The 22307-nt window shown below is 35.9% G+C and overlaps 1 protein-coding gene and 1 long non-coding RNA gene across 2 annotated transcripts in view; one reads left to right on the top strand and one right to left on the bottom strand.

Moving 5' to 3' along the window:
• Positions 1-22307, bottom strand: part of LOC139770494 (uncharacterized) — a 189728-nt gene that overhangs the window by 102541 nt on the left and 64880 nt on the right. The gene's annotated exons all lie outside the window — the stretch shown is intronic.
• Positions 1-22307, top strand: part of LOC139770482 (uncharacterized) — an 81206-nt gene that overhangs the window by 36705 nt on the left and 22194 nt on the right. Inside the window, exon 4 of the mRNA XM_071702465.1 lies at positions 12411-12476. Coding sequence (XP_071558566.1) covers positions 12411-12476 — 66 coding nt within the window. The remainder of the gene's footprint in view (positions 1-12410; positions 12477-22307) is intronic.

Raw genomic sequence — 22307 nt, 5'->3', positions numbered from 1 at the left:
ATAAATTAGAATTTTTTAATTTTGCATAGGTCATAGAATTTCATCTTTGTCTATGTTTATGAATATTGAGAACAAAAATACTATTTTGTTTCTATTAATGATCAGTAAATTCGTGCGGAGAGCACAACTTTATTGTGCAGAATCACCAACCGCATAATCGTAGTGTATACATATATAATAATTATTACAATTATGACCGATGTAATAGTGCTCATTTGTCAGGCTCCATAAAATCTGGTTATTATTTTGCTCATAAACACCTGCACTTTCTCGTGTCAGTAGGTACTCTTCGCGTGTCTTCGTGTATATTTGGCTCTTCTATAGCGTAGTTTATATTAGCTAGTCTTGTTATTTAAAATTTAATCATGAAGATGAAGTATATAATATGTATATAGCTTCAATATACTTGAATTAATTTTATTTTTAATTGCTTATGTTCTTTTAATTTTTACGAGGTGATGAATTAGAGATAAGTAAACCTATCAATCAAACTGCAATAGGAAGATAAATTAAATACGAGTTTTTGTGTTTCTACAGGAGAATTTAATAAAGTATACGTAAAGCGTATGATTTATAAGTAATTAACGCGAACATTTACTGTCGACCATTTGTCCTTTCGTATATACATAAATTAATTTATAATTCCATTTAATTATCTATAGAATTCTAGATATTATCCGACTATGGCTCATCATTTTACAACAAATGTAGGAAATATGAGTTAGTCAATATTCGTTATTGGCTCATGGTCTTATCACAGGCTGACGTCACCTCGAGAGTTTCACTTATCTTCGAATTTTTTTTTTATTCATATCCACGAATCTACATAAGATATGTTAGAATGTATATTATCAATCGCCACGACATGTATAGTTAATGGATTTAAACTGGAATGCATGAAATCTTTATTACCATCTCCGTGTAGTAATAAATAATCCGCGGTTCGTGATGAAAATTATCTTTAATCTTCGCACGTGATGTTTGTCCGTATGCAACTCGATATATTTAGACATGCGACAGGAAATTTGTACCTGTACTTATACATATTTCCTACGTTAAACATTCTTTCTCGCAAACCGAGCAATAAATATGTCACATGGAGGTATGAAATCGCGCAATTAAAACAGCCGTAAAGTGTTTTGCACAACGTCAATTATAACTGACGTCACTGCGGGACGAACGACACGTTGTCTTTTAAGTTCCTAAGCTTCCGAGTTATTTCATTCAGTCCTGTATTTTTGTGTCTACAATGTCTATAACATGATAAAATGATTTGCACGCTTCAGCCATTCAGTGCACACACCTATTTAACTCCCCGGTATCGGTAATATATTTGTAGCTTCAATCTCCTATGGGGTCATTCACGAGGATTTAAAGTCAATAATCTTGTTACAACTCACTACCGTTCACTTTTAAGAGAATAGTATACATAACCTCGTGGTAAGAGACACGATAAACCTTAAGTGTCGGTTTGCACGGTAATTCCTTCCTCCGCAACCATTATGAACGGTCGTTATCACATTACCTATTGACCTTATGAACAGGTGAAAGATGATTCTTGTCTCCTGTTCGTCATATTGAAATCTCATAATGAGTATTTCAATTAATACAATTAATCGAATTTTAATAGTACATTGTTATCAAATGTTTTTAATAATAAAATGCTAATTAAGCATTATGCAAGTAATGAGATAAAATGAAAATTGAGGTAATAATTTAAAATAATAGACACCTAAAATTATTTAAATATTTTTGGTTATTATATGACATAATAAAAATTAATCTGTTTTTAATTCTAATGTGTTTTTGACAAAAATAATACCATGACTTAATTTTAATTTTAATTTATTTATTTATGAATAAAAAAAGACCTTTGATATTATATCTAAAAATAAATTGTTATAAAAATATTTATTTTTTATTTTTTAATTAGATAATGATTATTCATATTTTTTAGTAAGATACGCAACATAAGAAAATTACAAAATTGTAACAATTTCCTATATATGTCTGTTCTCTTTGATTTTTAAATCTTCGAGGATCACTATATACTTTTAATAAAATTATTGAAAAGAAATGAGAAAGTTTGAATAAAATAAATAGAAACTAAAGACATCTTAAATTAAAATATTATTGAAATTATCCACAGTATTATATATACTATCATTTTAAATATTCTACGTTAGTGCATCCTATGCTTTGCTTTTCCCAACAGTATACGTTATAGTGAAACAAAGTCGAGTATAGCGTACTATCTTGTAGCAGCCATGCTGAAATCCATGATGGCCGCCTTGCATTCTATGAACGCCGCACCCCCTACCAATAGCATTTGCGAAACTTCCATTTGCCATCCCTACTCTTAATCCATGTTCCAATGGCAACTCCACCACTCTGTCTCCGTCTTGACACCTATATATATTCACTTCTTCCATCAGACCATCTTCGGCGGCCATCATGGATGCATGCGCGCGCATATCTGATTCATTAGCCTCAGAAGACAGTGTCAGAGTATAGGATGCGATAGTCTTTAGGTGTGTGTATATCAGGTTGAAAATTTTTAATACTTTATGATTGAAAAATATGTATAATTATCTTAAATTAAAAAAATATAAATTAATCTATTCTTTTATGTATGTTATTACCAATTAAAATGTTTATATGATTGTTTATTTCGTAATATAATTTTTTATTAATCAATAATGATTATCCATATCTAAATATACATAAAAAATAGAATTAATAGTAATACTATTGCTATTTATAGATGCACATCTATTATACTAAATCTTTCGTTTGCCCTATTGATAGGCATAAAAAATATCTTTGACTGCTCTTGATAGTAATTTTCTTCTTATAATATTTTTCTGAAATTGATATAATGAAAGATTGTAATAGAGAAAATTTATATATTTGTCAAGAAATGAAAAATATGTAATAGTGAATTAGATGTTTTCATTTTATTTATGAAATTTTGTTATTTCCACTATTATCCTTTTCTAAGCCCTTTATAATTTGCAATTTTACTATAAACTTTTACAATGTTAACAATAAAAATGTTTTAAAACTGTGAACTTTGTTCGTTTTAAAAATGTGATAGTTACTTTTTAATTAATTATGATTAATTATTTTCTTATTCAATGAAAATCGCTTTAATTTCAAATGTCTTTCAAAGTAAGATGTAGACATAAATAGCATAAACGATATTGATATTGGGAGCTTTCCAGCAAGCGACACAAGTCGACACAAACGTCATTTTATCTTTCTTTTTTGGTAATGAGTAACAAAGATAAAATGATACTTGTGTCGCTTGCTGGAAAGCTCCCATTTTAGATAACTGATTTATCGACTTGTCGATAAACGTAACGTATATTTCCCACTCATAGGAGATTAATCATTTTTATGAAAATTTTTAAATAAAATTTTTAAAAATATTTTTTTATAGCATGTTGCTTTAAATATTTTATTTGTTTTAAATCAACAGTAGGTAAGAATGCACATAAAACTGCGACTATATATAAGATTTCTGCTGGTAAAGAAGAAAATAATGTTCGCAGTTTCTGTACCGACATCTCTGAAACTTCTCATATCAACTGAGATATTGGCCATTTAGTTACGAAATATACCACCATGTATAAGCTGCTAGGATGCCATGTTATGTATGAAACAAACATGTGAACATAGTATGTGTATACGTCATACACATACGTTATACACTTTTAATTTAATATTAAATATTTTTTTGTTTTAGTTTGCATAAAATACTACGTATTTAAACAAACTAGACTTTATACGAGAGTTTATGAAACTTTATATATCTAAGCTTTCTGTATCTAAAGTTGATTTTTTATATATTATATAAACTTATACAAATTTTTATACTTGTATAAAATTAGTGATATATAATTCATTATAGTATTACAAACTCAGTGTGAGAATTTTATGAACAAGAAACGTTAATTAATTATACCATGTACGTATATACGAACAAGGGAAATATAATTTTCTATATACGATTAAAAATAGCTTTAAAATTGTGATATTTAAAAAAGCGATATTTATAAATTTATTACCACGACTGTAATGAAATTTTGTAATCAAAATTTTATTCAGAGTAGGAAAGAAATTTGTAATGTAGTATCATTCTGTAGGAATTATAATTTATTCATCACGACTTTCTGTACGCGTAGTCGAGACGTGCAGAAACAAAAGAAATCATCTTCAGCTGCGTTTTTATAGAGAAACCTGCTTGTTATTGGCTTGCAACTTGTGCATTTCCATCCTGTATAATTTCAGCATTATATACAATAACATATAACGCACGAAGAGGCAGCTGGCAACTATGTGCACGTACGCGATCCTAACTAGCGAATACACCAAGTTTTCAATTCATGCGATGTACGCCCGGGTTGTTATAGACGTGTACAGCAAACCGGCTAACTAACCGGCATGTGCGGGGATAATTACCGAGCTCGTCGAGCGCGATGTGGCTGACGTTATCAGGCATTCGCCTGGTCGGTGGTGACCTGTGTACGCGAACGCGTCCACGTTCGTGCACGCATACACATATACACGCGCAACGCATCGTATCGCGTTCGAAAGAGTAACGCGAGGGGAAGGAGAAAGGCAAGGCACGTTCTGGTACCTCGTACGACGTGTCTGCGAAGAAGGAGGGAATAGCGGGGAACGAGAAACGTGAAGTTGCGATGGGGCACGGGAGGGAGTGCAAGGCGTCGGCTTGAGAAGGGAATTGCTCGGGGGGGAACGACGGGGTGAGAGAAAGGAAGAGAGAGACCGAGAGAAAGAGATGAAAGGGTAGAGACGGAAGATTCCAGCGAGTCCATGGTTAATTTGTAGCAGTGCGCACCTCTACGTCTCTCGTATATATTTTTCCGCCGTATCGCGCGTGCATCCACGTTCACGCGTGCACGGGTGTTTGTGATTCCCACGTGTTTTATGCTCCTCTGGTTTCGCGTTTGCGCGCCGCGATTCGTCGGGAAGCGACGGACGGCCACGGGGGCGACGGCAGGGAGGAAAGGAGGGAAGAGGGGACCACCCAGGAACCGCGAGCGCCTTTCTTATTCGCGCGTTTCCGTACGACGTTATCTCAGGGTGTTCTCGTTCTTCCCTCGTATCTCAACCTCCTGCCAGTCTTGTAGCTCCGACAGCTCGTCGAGATGAATGTTGATGCTGGAAATTGATGTCTTGACGATGCTTCGGGAAATGATACATACATTATCCTACGAATAATATAAACGTGCGATGCAAAATTGAGAAATTAATCTAAGTAAGAACGTTATAACCTCGGGCTGGAATATGAATTGCTTACGGAAATTGCGGTTGATAAGAGCATAAGGTTGCCGCCATTAAAGACATAAAATACTATAACGGAGTAGCGTTCTGCGTTAAAGAAAGAATCATCTGCATATTTTGTAATTTTTTAACGGATATAAGGATTTATTCGTAACATAGAGCATAAACAGAGAAATTAATTAGTAACTATAAGACGCACCAATATGATGTCCTCTATAACACATGTAATCGTGTGCTGTTTCCATTTTATTACTTTATTATCTGATAAATTTTTTTATACGAAATGTAAAATCACTTTCTTGAAATTCGTTAATGAACCATCTTGATATTTCGTAAGTGTAAAAAAATACTCGTCTTACTATGAGTGTTACGATTTCTCTCTGCTTTTTTTTTATCCTTTTATCGTTTAACTATATATCGTGACCGGAGCCAGGCAACTAGCTGCTACCATCGATTTCTGGGCACCGGAAGCGCGCACGCGCAGGCAGGAATAGGGACTCTCCCGCTTGAGAGGTATTCTCATATTCTCCCTCCAGCTAACGTCAGTATTGAAGTCACTAATACTTTCGCGAGAAACTTTAGAATTGTACGTTTTAATATATATTTAAAATGTATATTTGGATGTAAATAACTTTGAAAATCCAAAGCGCACACACTTTACAACCTCCTTTTCTCTAAATTCTTTGAAGAGACAATTTTCAATGAAAAATCGAGAGTGTTGGTATGTTTATTAATTATAATTATTTCTCAAAATTGATGTAGAAGTCTCCATGTACGAAAATACACACATTAATATTATATTATTATTTTTGTATCTATTATGTAGATTAGAAAAATTGTTTTCGCTTATTTTAGCGAATATAGAGATAGGAATGTACGTGGTACCAAGACTATCTGATCAAAAGCAGCAACAATTCTAGATCCTTTCCTGACGCTTATTTGGTCGAACTAGCCAACCCTTTTAACGCTGGTAATCCCTGTACCCTCCATGCGGGCGTTCCATTATCTGGCCATCTTTATTCACCTCCGCACTGGGATCGGGAACCGAACAGAAGTGTAGGAGGATAGGGGGAGAGAGAGCGGGCGAGAGAGAATGAGAGGCGGAGGATGACGTGAGGAGGGCCAGGATGGATCGAGGTGGGTTTTATGAGCGTGCACAAATCTCCTCATCAAGCTCCCGCAGGATCCAACGCCCGACATGGGGGCTGGAAATTGCAGGGCGGGTTCCGCCATCGTTTCGGGGGACAAAGAGGGAGAGAGGGTCGTCGGGCACACAAATGAGGCAGCTTGATTCCAATTATTCAGTAAATTAAATACGGGGAGGGAGTTAGACTTTACGGGCGTTCCTCCGAGTTTCAACGTTATTGTACCGAGTGGCGAATCCGACGGGGGTGGAGAGAAAGGGTTGAAACCGCATGCCGCTATTGTATCTCGTCGCGAGGGTTACGCAGGATGGGCTCCAGTTATCTATGGTTAATACCCGCTGTTGGGATGAATATGCGTAAGCAGAGAGGTTCGGCCTTATACTGTTTTAACGTAGGGGAAACGTTCGGTAATCTGCCATGACTGTTTTTTTACATTGTATTGCCGGCCTCCCTCAAAATTTGTCCATACAGAATTGACTTCATGAAACCTTTTTGCATATTGAACTGTATGATAAACTAGCAATTTACTTGTTCTGTTTTACTCATATGCTTGCAAAATTTCTACATTACTATTCTACATTGTTATTGTTAGTATAATTAATATACATATATGTATATAATTATAATGGGTGAATATTCTTTTCGCAGTAATGTCAAAAGTTTGAAAAACGATTATCGTAACTAAAAATATTCACTCTATTTGTTCATGATTATTCATATCGTAAACGTAAATATAGCTGTCGCTATATTTTGCGTCCACTTCTCAGTTCTCCGGGCGATTATATAAAAGTTTCCTCGATCACCGGCTAGCTGCTTTAATTCGTATTTTCTTTGGGGACTACGCTTCGTCTTTTACGAGCGCGTATTTCTCTTCCCTAGCCTACAGTTGGAAACGAGCTGAGTTTTCCCTCTTTTTCCCCTGCCACTCCTCGCCTTTACTCTATACCTTCTTCTTGAATCGCCCTTGTGCAGTTCCGTTGAGTACTCATCATTTTCATTCTTCTACCTGCTTCCTGTTATTTTATCAGTTAAACACTTTAATGAAGGTCTTAGAATTTGTTAGGTAAGATGCGATTAGGACACACAAAAAAACGACTTAAAGATTATAGACGCCTAAATATTTTACGCAAACAAATCGCAGGGCATCGACGAAATTTGTGCCCTCTAGTTTTGTTTTATATTTAAGTATGTCAAAATTTATGAATGAAAATTTTATGAAAATATCTTTGTACGTAGGAGCACAATCCTATTACGTAGCAGCCTTTATTTTGATGGCGGGCATAAATTTAAGTGCGTATAGCTACGGATCGCGGAAGCATAAATTGTTTCGTAAGGAGGGATTGCCTGACAAAATTTCTTCAAGCTCGAGCGGACATTTTGTAGGAAACGCGCAAGGGACGAAGGCGTGTTTAACACTTGTAAAATATGAGATGCAACCAGAGACACAGTTGCTCGGCCCGACGTCCGGAGGGTGACGTTTCTCCAAACATCGTATAATCGTATTCACGTGGACCCCTTCGACAAAGGGGAAACGCGATCGAAGTCGCGCGGGAGAATTTCGTAGGAGCGTCCGGGGCGGTTCCGCGGTGACTGAAGAAGTTTATAATCCATGACGTTTCCGGCTCTGCCGCAGGGAGCGAAGGGGCTCTCTCTTACATCTCTCCCGCGCTCGAGCAAGGACAACGAAGAAGCGCCTCAGATTATGGCCAGCTGCATCCGTGTGCATCCTGAGACGCGGTAACGGCGACGGGTACGATATATACGCGAGTGCGAGCTAGGGCCATTTTTTAAAATGGCCCCTACAATCCGGGATGCCGCGTTTGCGTTCGTTGGAAGCTCGTCCTTCTCTTCGGGGACGGGGGCGATAAACACTCAGATTATCTGCATCCTACTTAACGGTGGACATCTTTCGTTGGAGCTGCGTGCTGGTCGGGGCCGGCCGAGAAATGCGTTGCATTCCATTCGATGAAGCACTTGTACACCAACACAGAGACCGTCCGGGGTGACATGAGTACGAGCTGGCAGCGTCGTATATTCGGGAGAATATTTCCGTCGGTGCGCGGCTTATGCCTGCGGAATCACCGACGCGACGCTGCACAAAATAAATGCATCTAGTGCTGAGATATGTTATCCGTTAAAAATATGTGCCCGTTTCCTCCTTTTATCAATTCTTCCTATCAGATCCGCCCGTATAATTTGTGAGCGTCTGCACACTTAGGTCGATAATGGCTAATTGCTCTTCGTCGAAAATAGAATTCGACGAAAAGAGCCCATCGATATCTTCATATCGCTATTTCGGCGCCAGGTCACATTCAGGTAACATTTTATTTCAAGTTTTATTTCTTAAAATAGTAATTGACAGATCGAAACGTATATGCGATGTACAGTTATATTTAAAAAGAAATATATTATCATTGAAAGAAAATACGTGACCGTCTTCATGCAAGAGAAACTCGTGTGCACGCGAACAAAACTCAATTTCGCGAGTTTTCGCGGAAATGTTTGTTGGGACGGCTCAGGATTACGGCTACACACAATACCTTCGTCAGACGTTTCCATACTTGTCCTATCGTCGGCGAGGTTCTCGGATTTTTCGAATATTCCATCAACGTACGGAAGTCGTATATTACAAACCGAGAATGTACGCGCCGCGAGGGCCCGAGGCGTGCTTCGCATGCTAGCGATTACATTTACCTTCGTCCTTTCGTCCTAGCAGGCGGTAAACGAGCAAGCGGTCCTACCTTTGGCCTGCCCTCCGCGAGGCTCTAGGTCCACCCTTTTTCGTTTCCTCCTATCCAACCGCCGTTCTTTTCCTCTCTCGTTTCACGTCTACCTGCATTCTTAGTGTCGAATCAACGGATTGGTAGTCGATTACTGATTCCTAGGCTTATGGCAGGTGAAAATACGACGAGCTGATAGTCTGTTCACATAAAGTATAAGTTTCGTACGTGCAACGTGCAATAAAGTTAAATTTTATTTATTATTACTAGTGCCAAAATATATTAACGCAGATTTACATTTGTTGTACCCATATCTGATGTTGTTTTCTCCATATAAAATTTTCTTTAAGCGACATTTTAATAATCTTGAAATAATACAGTTTAAATAACGCGAACAATCTCATTTCGACATTCTTTTTAAATCTCTTAGTCGCCTACTTCATCACACTTTTTACAGAGCATAAATTTTTACTCGGTTTACTTTTTTCAGTTTCTTTTATTTGCCGTTATTACACAAACTAATCTTGCAATCGCGTAGATCTGGCGCCAATAAGTAGACTAAAATGAAAGATTGACATAAAAGTAACGTACGTCTCAGGCGCCGTCTATACTGTCGTGACGATATTATGGCCTTTCGATTTATGACGTCACACACGAAAGGATGATTGCCTTTCGTGATGAGTGGATGTCAAGGGGAAACATTGGATGGAGTGACTAAACTTACTTGACCAACCAGACGTATAGCGTGGGCAAACCTTATCAAATGGTTATTTTGTTATGAAAATCACGTGACATTAGGTCGAGGAAATAGACATCATGTTTTCTTAAAACTAGGCGATGTTTCATTATTTTTTTCTTTTGCTTGTCATTTATGCTTCTAATTTTATTCACTAATATATTTTATTAACTCGTTTTATTAATAAAACATATTACAACACTTATTATATTCATTGACATTTTATAAAATGTTTTTCTCTCATATTAATACATATTATTGTGACATTGTCTTATTATATTAATTCTATTGATATTAAAACTTCAAATTATATGAATAGTTTATTTACGTACTAACGAAAATGCATTACATTAAACGCGTTAAAAGAATTTGCATTAATCTTGCAAGTTTATAGTTTATATAAATGTTGAGACAAATATTTAATTACATGTTGGTGAATTACTGACAGCTATAATAATCTATCAGAATTCCAACTGATAAATATAAGCGTACGTTTGGTTGTGTCATATGGCCGTCGGAACGTCGTGAATATACATTCATAAGCGACACGTAACATTGCTTATATCTTTCTGTAATAAATTCTCGTAAAAATATTTTACTGCAAGTACATTATGATATATCCTAATTAGAAACGCAAATAAATGTTAAGTTATACGATAGTGAGCAACGCGTGCCGATCATCGTCCGTCGGATAACGTCGAAATGGCGGCGCGAGTCTCATAGTCAATTTAAAATATCCTTATACTTTCGTTATTTATCCATCATTAATAACATTAGATTTTGCGACGTTATAATTAAATGCTGTTCGTGAGTTATAACATTATGTCATTATCAAAAAATACACATTTTTTAATATTAAAGAGTATATATTAAATTCTAAAAAATTATCAGAACAAATGTCATCTTACAATAAGTGCACGAGTGTATGTTATACTTTCTGTGTATCATAATTATATTATGATGATATGCTATAATAATTGATAACAGAATAAGATTCAAAAGTACGGTGCCGACGGCGTCTTGCCCGACGGCGCTTTTTGTTCACCCGAGACGAATGAGAATTAAACTTAAATTTATTTATTTATTTATACAATTCAAATTACTATTAATTTATTATATCTGCATAAAAAATAACGAAAGTTTTATCGTTGACTATAGTTGCAATGACGCAAATGCAATTTAACCATTTGATTGATAAACAGTTGATAAAACGATGATGTAAATATTAAAAAATTACTATTAATTTTAATCCTCTTATTATATACAATATATATACATATATGTTAAAAATTTTTTAAACGGCAGTTAAACGGCAGTTAAGAATGTTTCAAAAGACGCTAGTCTGATGGGGGAAGTTACCCCCATTAAAATCGCTATGTCGAAGGCCGAACAGGCAATCGAAAAATCGCTGTAAATCACTTAAGAATTTTTTTCCTCCTCTACAAGGAGGGTCCTTCCGGCAATACTCCAATTTTTTTCTAACGACCCGCGAACCGAGGCGAATAGAGATTCAAGGACTCGTCGCAGTGACATTGCATTGATTCTTTTCGTCTGATATATCTCACCAATGCGTCCTGCGAAACAGTTCTCAGTTTTCGTTTCGACAGCACGGCGCGCTGACGGTTCTTTGCACGGTCTTTCGATAAAATATTGTGAATACATTTGTATATAAACGATAAAGAGTGTCTATTTCTGGTTCACCATGTTCGCCAACGCCGTCGTCCGACGGCTTTTTTGTCACTTTTTTAGTTTGTCGACAATATTCGATATTCAGGTAACTTATATATCATTGAATTGAGGTGTCGATATAGATTTGTAATTAATTAATTTGATGTTATAATGAGCAATACGCTAATCTGTATGTTGGATTATTTATTAAATATATTTTTTATTGAAATTTTTCCTGATATATCGAATATCTAAAAATAATTAAATAATATGATGTAAAGTGATATAAGCTTTAATTACATTTATTATTAATTTCAAGAATAGATATTGCAAATTAAAAATCTTTTTACATTGATTAACTGTGGTTCTCTATTGTGGAAATTTAATGATTCGAAAGTAATAAATTTAGTTATTGAGAATTAAAGGAAGAAAATTTATACAATTGTGAATTGAAATTGTTATTGCAACAAATAAATATACTAAAATGTATATACAAATTATACAGATAAATGGACGGTATTTTTTCATTGATTAATGAAATCAAACATGAATCTAAAGTGCAAAAGCTATATAATATGTCTAACAAACTTGATATTTTTGTAATAATGTGCATTACAATAATAATTATAATAAGTAATTGTATATATTTTGCAAAATAAATTAATATTTTTTATTAGTAATTAAGACATATCTCTTAATATTTTTTTTAGTTAAGCATAATTTTTATTAATTAATAATATTTATCTACATGTACGCAAAATTTATCGATAAACGCCGATTAGAGACGCTGAGGATATTCGAACGTGTTTTAATACTCAGTTTTTATTACAGGATTCCTCATGTGGCGAAGAAGAATTATCGCCACTGGTTCACCACCCCACTTGCGGCTTATCAAAGGTAAATATGTACAATAAGAAATAATTTACAACTCAGCCGTACAAAGTAACGGAAGGCGATCGTAGTTAATTACTAAAAAAAAGAATTGAATCCACCTACCCATTCATGCAAAACAAGAATTACAGTATTCTTTAACGACACGGGAATGTGCGTGCTAAAATCCATATCATATTAATCAAGGATTGCTAATACGAACATTATATCAACGAATCAACTGTTATATTTCTTAATTATTCACTTCCTGGTTACTTATGCGGATAATATTGTGTATAATATATTTGAGCGTTTTATATATTTGATTATACATGTAGAAGATAGATATAATATAGAATCAGTGTAGCAATTTTTTGAGTAGTATTACGATATATCTGATAAAATCTTATAAATTAAGGTAGCTTAAATCATATTAGATGTATAAAAATTCAGTTATGAACAATTTTTTTAAATATACGTTTAAATACAAACGTACAAAACACAAAAAGCGATACAAAAAATAGTTTGTTAGATTTATTAAATCGTAAAAATATTATATTTTGTATTTATAGATGTATGTATATGCAGAATGTCTTTTTTAAATATTATTATTACCTACGGCTGAAAATAATTTTGAAAGCCGAGATATAGGTAAAGATATACGTATTCTTATATCGTTAGTATAGAAAGTGCAATTTTGTTGGTTGCAAGGAGGACTTGCAGCGCAATACAGGATAAGACGATTATTCTTTGGAGGAAATTATAGTAATAAAGAGATAAATGCGCGCACGCAGATAAAAAAAGAGGAGTCATTATTTCTGACCGCAATTAGGCAAATAGGTAGCAAAAAAATGAAAAGAAATTGAGAAACATGAATGCTCACAATAGAAAATTCCTAACAAATGCACTTTCTAACTAACACGTTATACTTTCGTTATGTTTCAAGGTATTCTGTAACAAACGCATTTGTATTGCAGAGCAATATCTTTTGGCAAAAATGAGAATAATCTTTTTTGAACAAAAATATCGATATTTCAATAGTTTTTAAAATACAAGTATTTGAGAAAATAGTTACAATAATAAAAAGAATCTGAATTTAAATTAAAAATTGCATACTATTTTCCACTTTATTTCTTTAAAAATTTCAATATTAGGTTTATAGTCACAAAGATATTTAGTGTTAAAAATTAAATTTTCTGAGCAACGATAATGTTTAAAAAAAATTCGACATTTGAAGAGAGGAAAAATGATACGAACATCTTTACATCAAATATTACGATGTGTAAAAATGTCATAATATTTTTGAAGCAATCTCGAAATTATCCCGATAAGCGGATGTGACTTATTTATAGCCGCATCTTTCCTCCAGTCGTATCTTTCCTCCCCTTGGTACTAAAATCATTAAATTAATCTGAGGAACAGAAATATATGACGCATCGAATTGCATTACTATATTACGGGGGATTTAATAACATAACCTTTAAGGGGCATACGTGCTTATGATGTACCTAAAAAAAATATTATGACACGTATTTATAAATAAATGTTTATTCTGCATGAAAATGATAACAAATCTGACAGGATTTTTTACATTAATGCAACATTCTTTATTTAATTTTCTAAATAATGAAATATTTTGTTTCTCTGCAGTTATTGAATCTCAATGCATTCACAATTTTTTATATGCTTTAAAATATTGTACACATTGTGTCACATTTTGTAATGCATTTTCTTCATTATGTTCAATAGAACATAATAAGAAGACATCCGAATATGTTTCTCAAATATTAGAGACAATTCAGGAATATTACATTTCAATAACGTATGGTTTTTTATTACGCTATTAGGGTAAACTCGGGTAAGATGGCCATAGAGGAAAGATGGCTAATCTATGTTCTTTCAATCTAGCTCGCCATGAAACATCGAATGAACATGAGTTGGCCATCTTTCCTGTATGGCCATCTTACCCGAGTTTACCCTATTAATGTTTGATGATTCACTTATTTAAAAGAAAGACTGATCGGGAAGGACAATGAGTCCCAAAAATTTTGATCGTGCTTTGATTCTTCAGCTCTGGGACGCTAAAAGGATCTTATCGTTAACTGACGCGTCGGCCGCGATCGGAGTGCAATTTCGTTCGCGGCACACGCGTATCACGTTCAACGTGTTGTGTATCTCCTCCTTAAGAGAGACCGTCGACCATTATTTACGCCCGCACGCGAGAGAGTCGCTCGTTTTATAAGGTGATAAAGGCGAGTCTCTTCAGCGCGACTCTCGGTCTCCCTTTCGCGCGCGCGAGAATGGCGAGTAGCGGCGCTGAAAGTGGTCCGGGACACGCGAACCGACATGCAAAACTCGGCCCCGGTACCGAGTATACGCGCGTACACGAGCCGTCGGACGTCGGACGTCGGACGTCGTTGCTGGTGCACTTGCACATCGTAGGAGAGGACCGCTTAAAGTGTATTCATTACGGCGGGCGACGGGGCTCTTCGTCGACTCTCGCGAACGCGCGGCAGTCGGTTCTGCTTGTCCCTCGCGAATGGCTATCATGAAGCCATTAACTTTATTATACCGAGCCATTAACTTAAATATTACGACTCGCGTGTCGCGCAGCTTCGGGCTCTCTGATTTATCGCCCGAGGAAGATCGTGATGTAACCTAAACGCCCGGTGCGTTTTTGTCACGCTCGCCGCCGCGACCGTCGCCATCGTGTTTCACCTGTCGGCCACTGACGAGAGGAGGAGAGATCTAGGTGTTTGATATCATGACGTGGTACTGCGCGATCGATTACGGGTATGTGTTGCATAATATTCGATAAGACCGCCAGAGATTGGTTCACTGATTCTGATCAGAGAATCTTATCGATTGTTGCCTCGCAGCTCCGGCTATGGGAGGAAATCCTCGAAGACCTAAACTCGGCTGAAAAGATGATACCGATCTCAAATTCAAGACATTTTTCAAGTATACGATAGGAAAGAGTCGATAAGAAAGAGTAAATTGAGTATTATGGATGTATAATTAATGTTATAATTCTAATAAGAAAGAGAAAGAGAGAGAAAGAGAGAGAGGTCTGCTGAATAGATTATATCAGACACGGTCAAAGTGAACAAAGAAACGGGTACCTGCTCAGAGATGGAACCCGTAAAAGAAAAAAAATCGCGAAAGAGGGCGACATGTTTTATTGAAAGGGTGGGGTTCGGCGCGGTGGGATTTTATATTATATGAGAGTCAAGATTCGAAATGAGGATTTACGAGCGGGACGCGAGAGACAACATTGTTTCACAAATAAGACGTCTCCAGACTAACCTTCGAATCCTATCTATCTACAGTAGTGATCGCTTATACATATCTTGGAAAGAAGATACCACCATTACATGTAAAGGATGCTCCAGGATGAGAGCTGGGAAGAAAGATCGCGCGAAGATCGAAAGATAGTTGTAGAAAAGATGCACGTGAGAAAAAAGAAAAATGAAAGAAGGGAATTAAGGTGGGGATAAGGAGATAGGAAGAGGCGCGCGGGAGAGATCGAGAAACGAAGATGGTCCCTTAACAAAGAGCGAAAGGGAGCCTGAAAACAAAGAGGACGATTTGAGGGAGGAAGAGAAGAGGACGGAAAAGGCGAGCCCAATGAATATGGCACAGGAGTGATGGGAAAGGTTTTCCATCGACCCATGACTATGTGGACCTATAAGCATGTAAATGAAGTACATTATGTTCCAACGCGCGTGTCGGTGCGCACCATTCGAAGATTTCTTCGTAGACAAGCGAAGAGAGCGGTAGCGTGTGCGCAAATGCGCTTCAACATCTTCATGAACTTGTTATTATACCAACCAGCGGGATAATCAAAGAGCGGGTCCTATATGCGGCCGCTCGTCGTAGTTAGTAGTCTTTCCTTGTTTCTTCGGCTTTCTCTTCGTCCTTCTGCACACCACTCCTCCAATCGACCAATCGGTGTATCGTTTTATCGCGGCTGTCCTTCCGCTCGCAATTTACATTCTTATTACTTTCTCTCGGAGACTTTTCTCTACAGCAAATTCTTAAAAAGTTGAATCTGCAATTATTATGCAAACACAGTCTTTGTTCTTTTCCGTTAGATCAGTGTAAAAAAGAATCTGTTAAATATAATTACTTAATTGAGAAGAAACCATACATTTGAAATAAACCTCTGATTATTTTAAGTCAATGCAAAAAACCGCATATTCATTTCATCAGTGATTGTACGTCCAAGACAACACGATATAATTTTTTGAAGCAAGAAACGGAAAGAATATTAATTTAGTGGAAAGTAGCGCGAAGAATTTTATGTCTTTTATTCAACAGAATTTTAAAACGATAATTTTTTTTTATTAACGATAGATCAAGTAGCTAGTTAAACTTGAGATAATCAAGTGCTCTTATATATGGCGTTTCGTAAATTTTCCAGAGGTACTCTCAGATCGATTTAGCAATTTAGAAACTCCCCACCTTCAGCTCACGTTTATGTACGTTACACCAAGTGTACCTACTTGTCACTCACATGTCGATGTAATAGCAAGACCTGTTTCCAGAACGGAGCAACTCACGAATAAAATCTTAACTCATTTTGTGTGCGTGCAAGAGAGACGTTGTAACACCAAATTCTACAGATACATTTACGTTTCAATAAAAATTATCACCCTTACATTTTTTCCTTAACACATGGGCATTGCTAAAATATTTTTCCTCTAAAAGAAAGAACTTATTGGGGTATAAGATTTATTATAAGATATACATACCGTGATAAGATATACATAAGATATACATACCGTGATAAGATACACATAAGATATTATACATACCGTACATACCAAAAGTTCCGGAACGGTCAATTATCTCGCTCAACACGAGTCTCAGATCCCAAAATCTAATAAGATCGTTTATTGCCCCTTTTGAACCCTCCAACTTTTATCTGAAACATTTTTCCAATAAACCAATACTTTCTAAGATAACTGACCGTTCCGGAACTTTTGGTACGCACGGGATATTTGACATTGGCAATTTTCATTTGGGAAGAATATTTTTTGTTTTAATTTTATACAAAACTACAAGTATATACATTTCTATCATCGTCGGTTGTTTTCACGTCTTCATGGGTCGTGTCATCGCCGTTAATATAATTTTCGATAACGCGATTACTCCCCAAGATGTATTATTCCCTAACTGAGGACTACGGTACGTTGACATAATGTAGTAGTTGAACTTCAAACACTTATTCGACGGCAAGATGGCGCGGCGCATTAAGACGGCTCTTGATGAGGAAAGTTTTCATTACAGCGAGCATTTAAAATTAAAGTGGTCTACCTGTCCATACGTATACCTTGTCCCGCTAGGGTTTCTTACCCCGATGGGATTCCATGCTTCTCATGCTTCCACCACTCCGTGTCTTCTCGTTATATCGACCTTTCGAGCTTGGCGTTTGGAGGCCGAGCGGCGGCCATGTTTTCGTCGGCTGGCAGGGAAACTTGTGGGTGTAAGTCGGCGTTTACTGAATTTCATCTTATAACAAAAAAGAGAACGCGCATTATTCTTAACTCCATGGAATTTTGTGAGTCGTTTTTACATCTGTGATTGATGTTTTCATTAGTATCCATTTTTCAAATTGTGCGCTTATATTACGCGAATAATATATTTGAATATTCTTGTTTATCCTTCTTCTTTCCTTTGATTAAAAAAGTTGATTAAAAAATTTACTGTAACAGTTATTTATATTTATAAATGCAAATTAGAGTTTTATTGTATGTAACATTAAATTTATTTTTAGCTGGAGAGAGAAATAAAAAATCTTAATTACAAAAATTTTAATGCATTTTCTTATATAAGATGTTTGCAAAATTTGTAATTCTCGGATTCTAAACAGGGAATTTTAATTGCGTTTAAGAAAACGATTAGGAATAGTCTCGTGAATTCTAAGACTGTTGTCTCGACATTGTAGTTTCTAGCTTTCCCCGGCTTCTAGCTGTGGGCCGTTGTTAGGGATGGCTACGATATTGATCCGTTCGAGTAGAACTCGACGGGGTGGAGCTGCTGCGCCCTAAGGGTAGTTTTCGCCCCACCATCGCTCGGCAGTCCTCGATTGGACGAGAGAGGAAAGATGGCCGCCTGGACACGTACCGGAAACGTGATGCCCTGATATAGTCAGATGAGGGCTTTCCTTTTGGCTTTTCTCTCCTTCCTCCTTCGTCCTGCAAGAAATAAGCTCTGCAACCAAGACTGGACCAAGCGAGCGAAAACCTTTACGTATCTTCCTCCCCCTCCGTCGGCTTTTTGCGAAATTTATTACGGCGATATATTCACATCCATTAGATACCTCACTTCTTTCGCCTGCATCTTGCCCTCCGTCTTTCTCCTGCCTTCCCCGCTTCGTCCCGCCCTCCACCCTCTTCTTTTTTTTTCTTCTCTACTCCAGCCTCCATAACTGAATGCACTCTACCGAGATCCGAGCATCCTTTTCATTCCAGTCGGCTGCATGCAAAGCCCTTTAAATCATGGCCGAATGCTCTTTTAGGGCTTTGTTTTAAATCCGATTTAATATTTCGTCTAAAATGCGCGTCAGACGAAGCGACTCGTTGCCGACAAATTATGTCGAGGGATAATATTTTATTTCGCGCGTAAAATATACAATTTTTAATTATCGTTTTCCATACCGATTTGTCCTAATCGATTAGTTCTAATTGTGTCATGTGGTCAAACTAATCATGACAATTAATGATGAATTAGTGCTGTGCCATTAAATTATATATACTTATCTTGCATATATACAAGCAAAAAAATATATATTTAATGGCACATAATGGCACTTAATCACATTGTGTATAAAACTATTTGTTAGTCTTATCAGACTTTCCTCGCAGTGTTATCTCGGCGTTCTGGTTCGATTGATTTCCAGTTTAATTTTTGCATTAAATTTATAAACGTTTTACAACGTTTCAGTAATCGTTTATTCAGTAATATTTATTTCGTACATTTATTCTTTTTTTATCTGCTTTATTCAGCACTGATGTAACCACCCAAAATACATTTGCCTCGATTTTATATCTCGTAGCGTTTCGCTTATCGTATTATTCGCTCGAACTGCGAAAGGGTGAAGGGGTCGTGAATCCTGAAGGCTGTTTGGACCGCAGAAGGAACAAGAAACTTGGAGGTTGAGACGGTTTGGCCTCTGGGAACCGCGGTCGATACCGCGTCTTCGCAAGGAAGGCAGCGTTGCCAGTCAGTTTGCTTGGAACTTGCACTTTCTTGGTAGACTGCAATCTTCGGTGCAAACCTACGTTTCGAAATTTTCCCAAGATATTCTTTTACCGTTTATCTATGTCAAGTTAGTAAACGTCGCAGGCAATTTCTAGTTTCCTGTCATGTTTCTTGTCACTAAAAAATTAACTAAATGTACAGTTTATTGCGCAAGAAATTTATGTTAATCGAAATTAATAACATAATAAAAATTACAAAAGTTCTTTCTTTTAAAGCTTATGAAGACAACTAATTGACATTTTAATAGTACTATCGTTGTTTTTTCTCTACCCAGGCTAATATATCTGCAATGAAACATCTTTAAATATACAGCTTGCTTTTGACCTCAATAAATTCATCGTGAATTATTGATTAGCTCGTATAAAGTTTACAAGTATAAAGATAAGGAATATAATAAAACATTGACGAATATCTCAATACATTAATGAAAATTAATTTTGGAAAAGTCAGAAAAATGGTTCAGGTATGTCACAGAAGTCTGTCTACTCAAGAGTGTTTTTGCAGGCACCAATAAACGGTTTATGGGAGTTTCGACCTTTCGTCGAAACCTTCTTATACCTTGAATTATTTCGGCATTTACAGACAGGAGAAAAAAATTGTATCGTGACTAATTCAAGGAGAAACATTGTCTCGAAATAGTAAACACATCTTTAAGAAGGTGATTTTTTAAACTCTTTTTTGTATAATCTTAATAAAAGGGAAGCGAGAGGGACATTGATCGAAAGGTATTGTGCCTATAATGACAGGGCTTTAGTTACCAGACTATAAAATAAATCGAATGCGCTGTCTCAAGATGGATTGTGTAAAGCAAGGTTCAAGAGGTAATGAATCACTTCTACCGAAAATTTATGATCTCGCGCGTTAATTCGGAAAATAATACGGTTACACTATAGGATATATAACACACAGAACATACGGCACAGGAGAGATTAATAGTGTACGCAAAATAATAGGGACAGAGAACAATTTTCTTTCTTCGATTATTTAATAATTTCATTAATCACATAAATTAAACAAAACATGTGCATTTAATCAATATAAATTAACTGTAACGATCTGTTTTATGTCAAGATCAACTTTGACTCAATAAATAACTGCCTTAATTAGGATTACAAATATTAAAAGAAAAAGAGAAATAAACTGAAGAAGATCAGAAGAAAAGAGAAGTGCACTTTTCGTCGAGCGCATTCGCAAATGAGAAGCGATGTGACGAACAAAATCCCGCGGTAGTTGAAGCACGTGCTTCCGCTCGTTCACTCTCGATTTCAATGTGTTTTTATTGCGTCTCTTAAATTCGCATTTATGAGCTCTTATGTTCTCCCCCGTCTTCCCTTTTCTTCTATCGGTGTGACTGGACCAAGCTGTAAAGCGTTGCGCTATGTCGAAGACAAATCGTCCGGCGCGAAGTTAAATAGGTGATAATTGTGACCGATATCCCATAACAATTGCAATCATAAATACTTTAATGAGCGAAACGACCTTGGCGATTTTATTGGTTCTTCTTGTAACACGTGATAGTTGAACTCGGTGATCAATCACTTTATTATATGTCTATTTATATAGCATTAAAAGCAGCGGGTTACGCACGGTAGCTTCAGGAATATTATAAATAGACCAATATCTCTTTCTTACAGAAAAAAAAGATAAAAAAATCGACAATATAAAATTCACATATTTTAACATTATGTACAAAAAATAGTGACTCATTTTTTACTGTTTTATAAATTATACATACTATATATGCAGATTAGGATTATTTTAGCTATATTAAAATGTTCTTTGCTTCTATTAGAATAACACATAATATTGTCAAATTCTTGAGGCAAGATTATACACTGTCATGTCTAAATAATGTTATCATATTTGATAACATCCCTCAACGTGCTTTTTGTTTTATTGGAAAGATAAATATAACATCTTTCCGCTTATGACATCTTTTTTTCTTCTTTTCTTAATAGAAAAGATCTTGTTTTACTCTCACCGTATACTCAAAAATGCGGTTAGAAGGTAGATGTCGTATGACAAATGACTCATATGAAAGGAAATATTCGGATGTAATTTACTCGATGACTATTCGTTGGATGTCCCGCGATAATCATCATAGTCATAAATACTGTAATGAGTGAAACGGCCTTGCCAATTTTATTAGTCGTTTCTATATAACATTCAATGCTAAATTTATCGACTAATGACTTTATCGCTTCTGTTTCTGTACGCGATTGCTTGCTTGGAGTGATGATAAATGCAATCGTGAATTAACTTAGTTTGCACATGTATATTACAGGCGAAAAAACGCGTGAGGAATCGCGAGCGTAAATCATTACGACACCGAAACCACCTGAATGTACCGCGTTCTTAGTGTCTTTTCTTTTTTTTTTTTTTTAAGATCGAATCATAATTTGTATAGATAATAAATTTTCTTCGGGACTCAGTTCATTAAACATACATTATATTTCCATAATGTATGTTCGTAGCACAGGTTTCTGCCGTCTGATCCGAGGTCTTAGAGATCAAAGAATATACAACGACGGTTACGTGGGTATATGTGTATACTTATGGATATCTGCTACAGATACGCTACAAGTTTTATGC

Source organism: Temnothorax nylanderi, unplaced genomic scaffold (genome assembly GCF_030848795.1).
Source record: "Temnothorax nylanderi isolate EJ_2023f unplaced genomic scaffold, tnyl_v1.0 TNYL_tig0030_pilon, whole genome shotgun sequence".
In the NCBI taxonomy this organism is placed as follows: domain Eukaryota; kingdom Metazoa; phylum Arthropoda; class Insecta; order Hymenoptera; family Formicidae; genus Temnothorax; species Temnothorax nylanderi.
The sequence above is the reverse complement of the archived record's forward strand: the minus strand, read 5'-3'. Positions and strand labels throughout refer to the sequence as shown.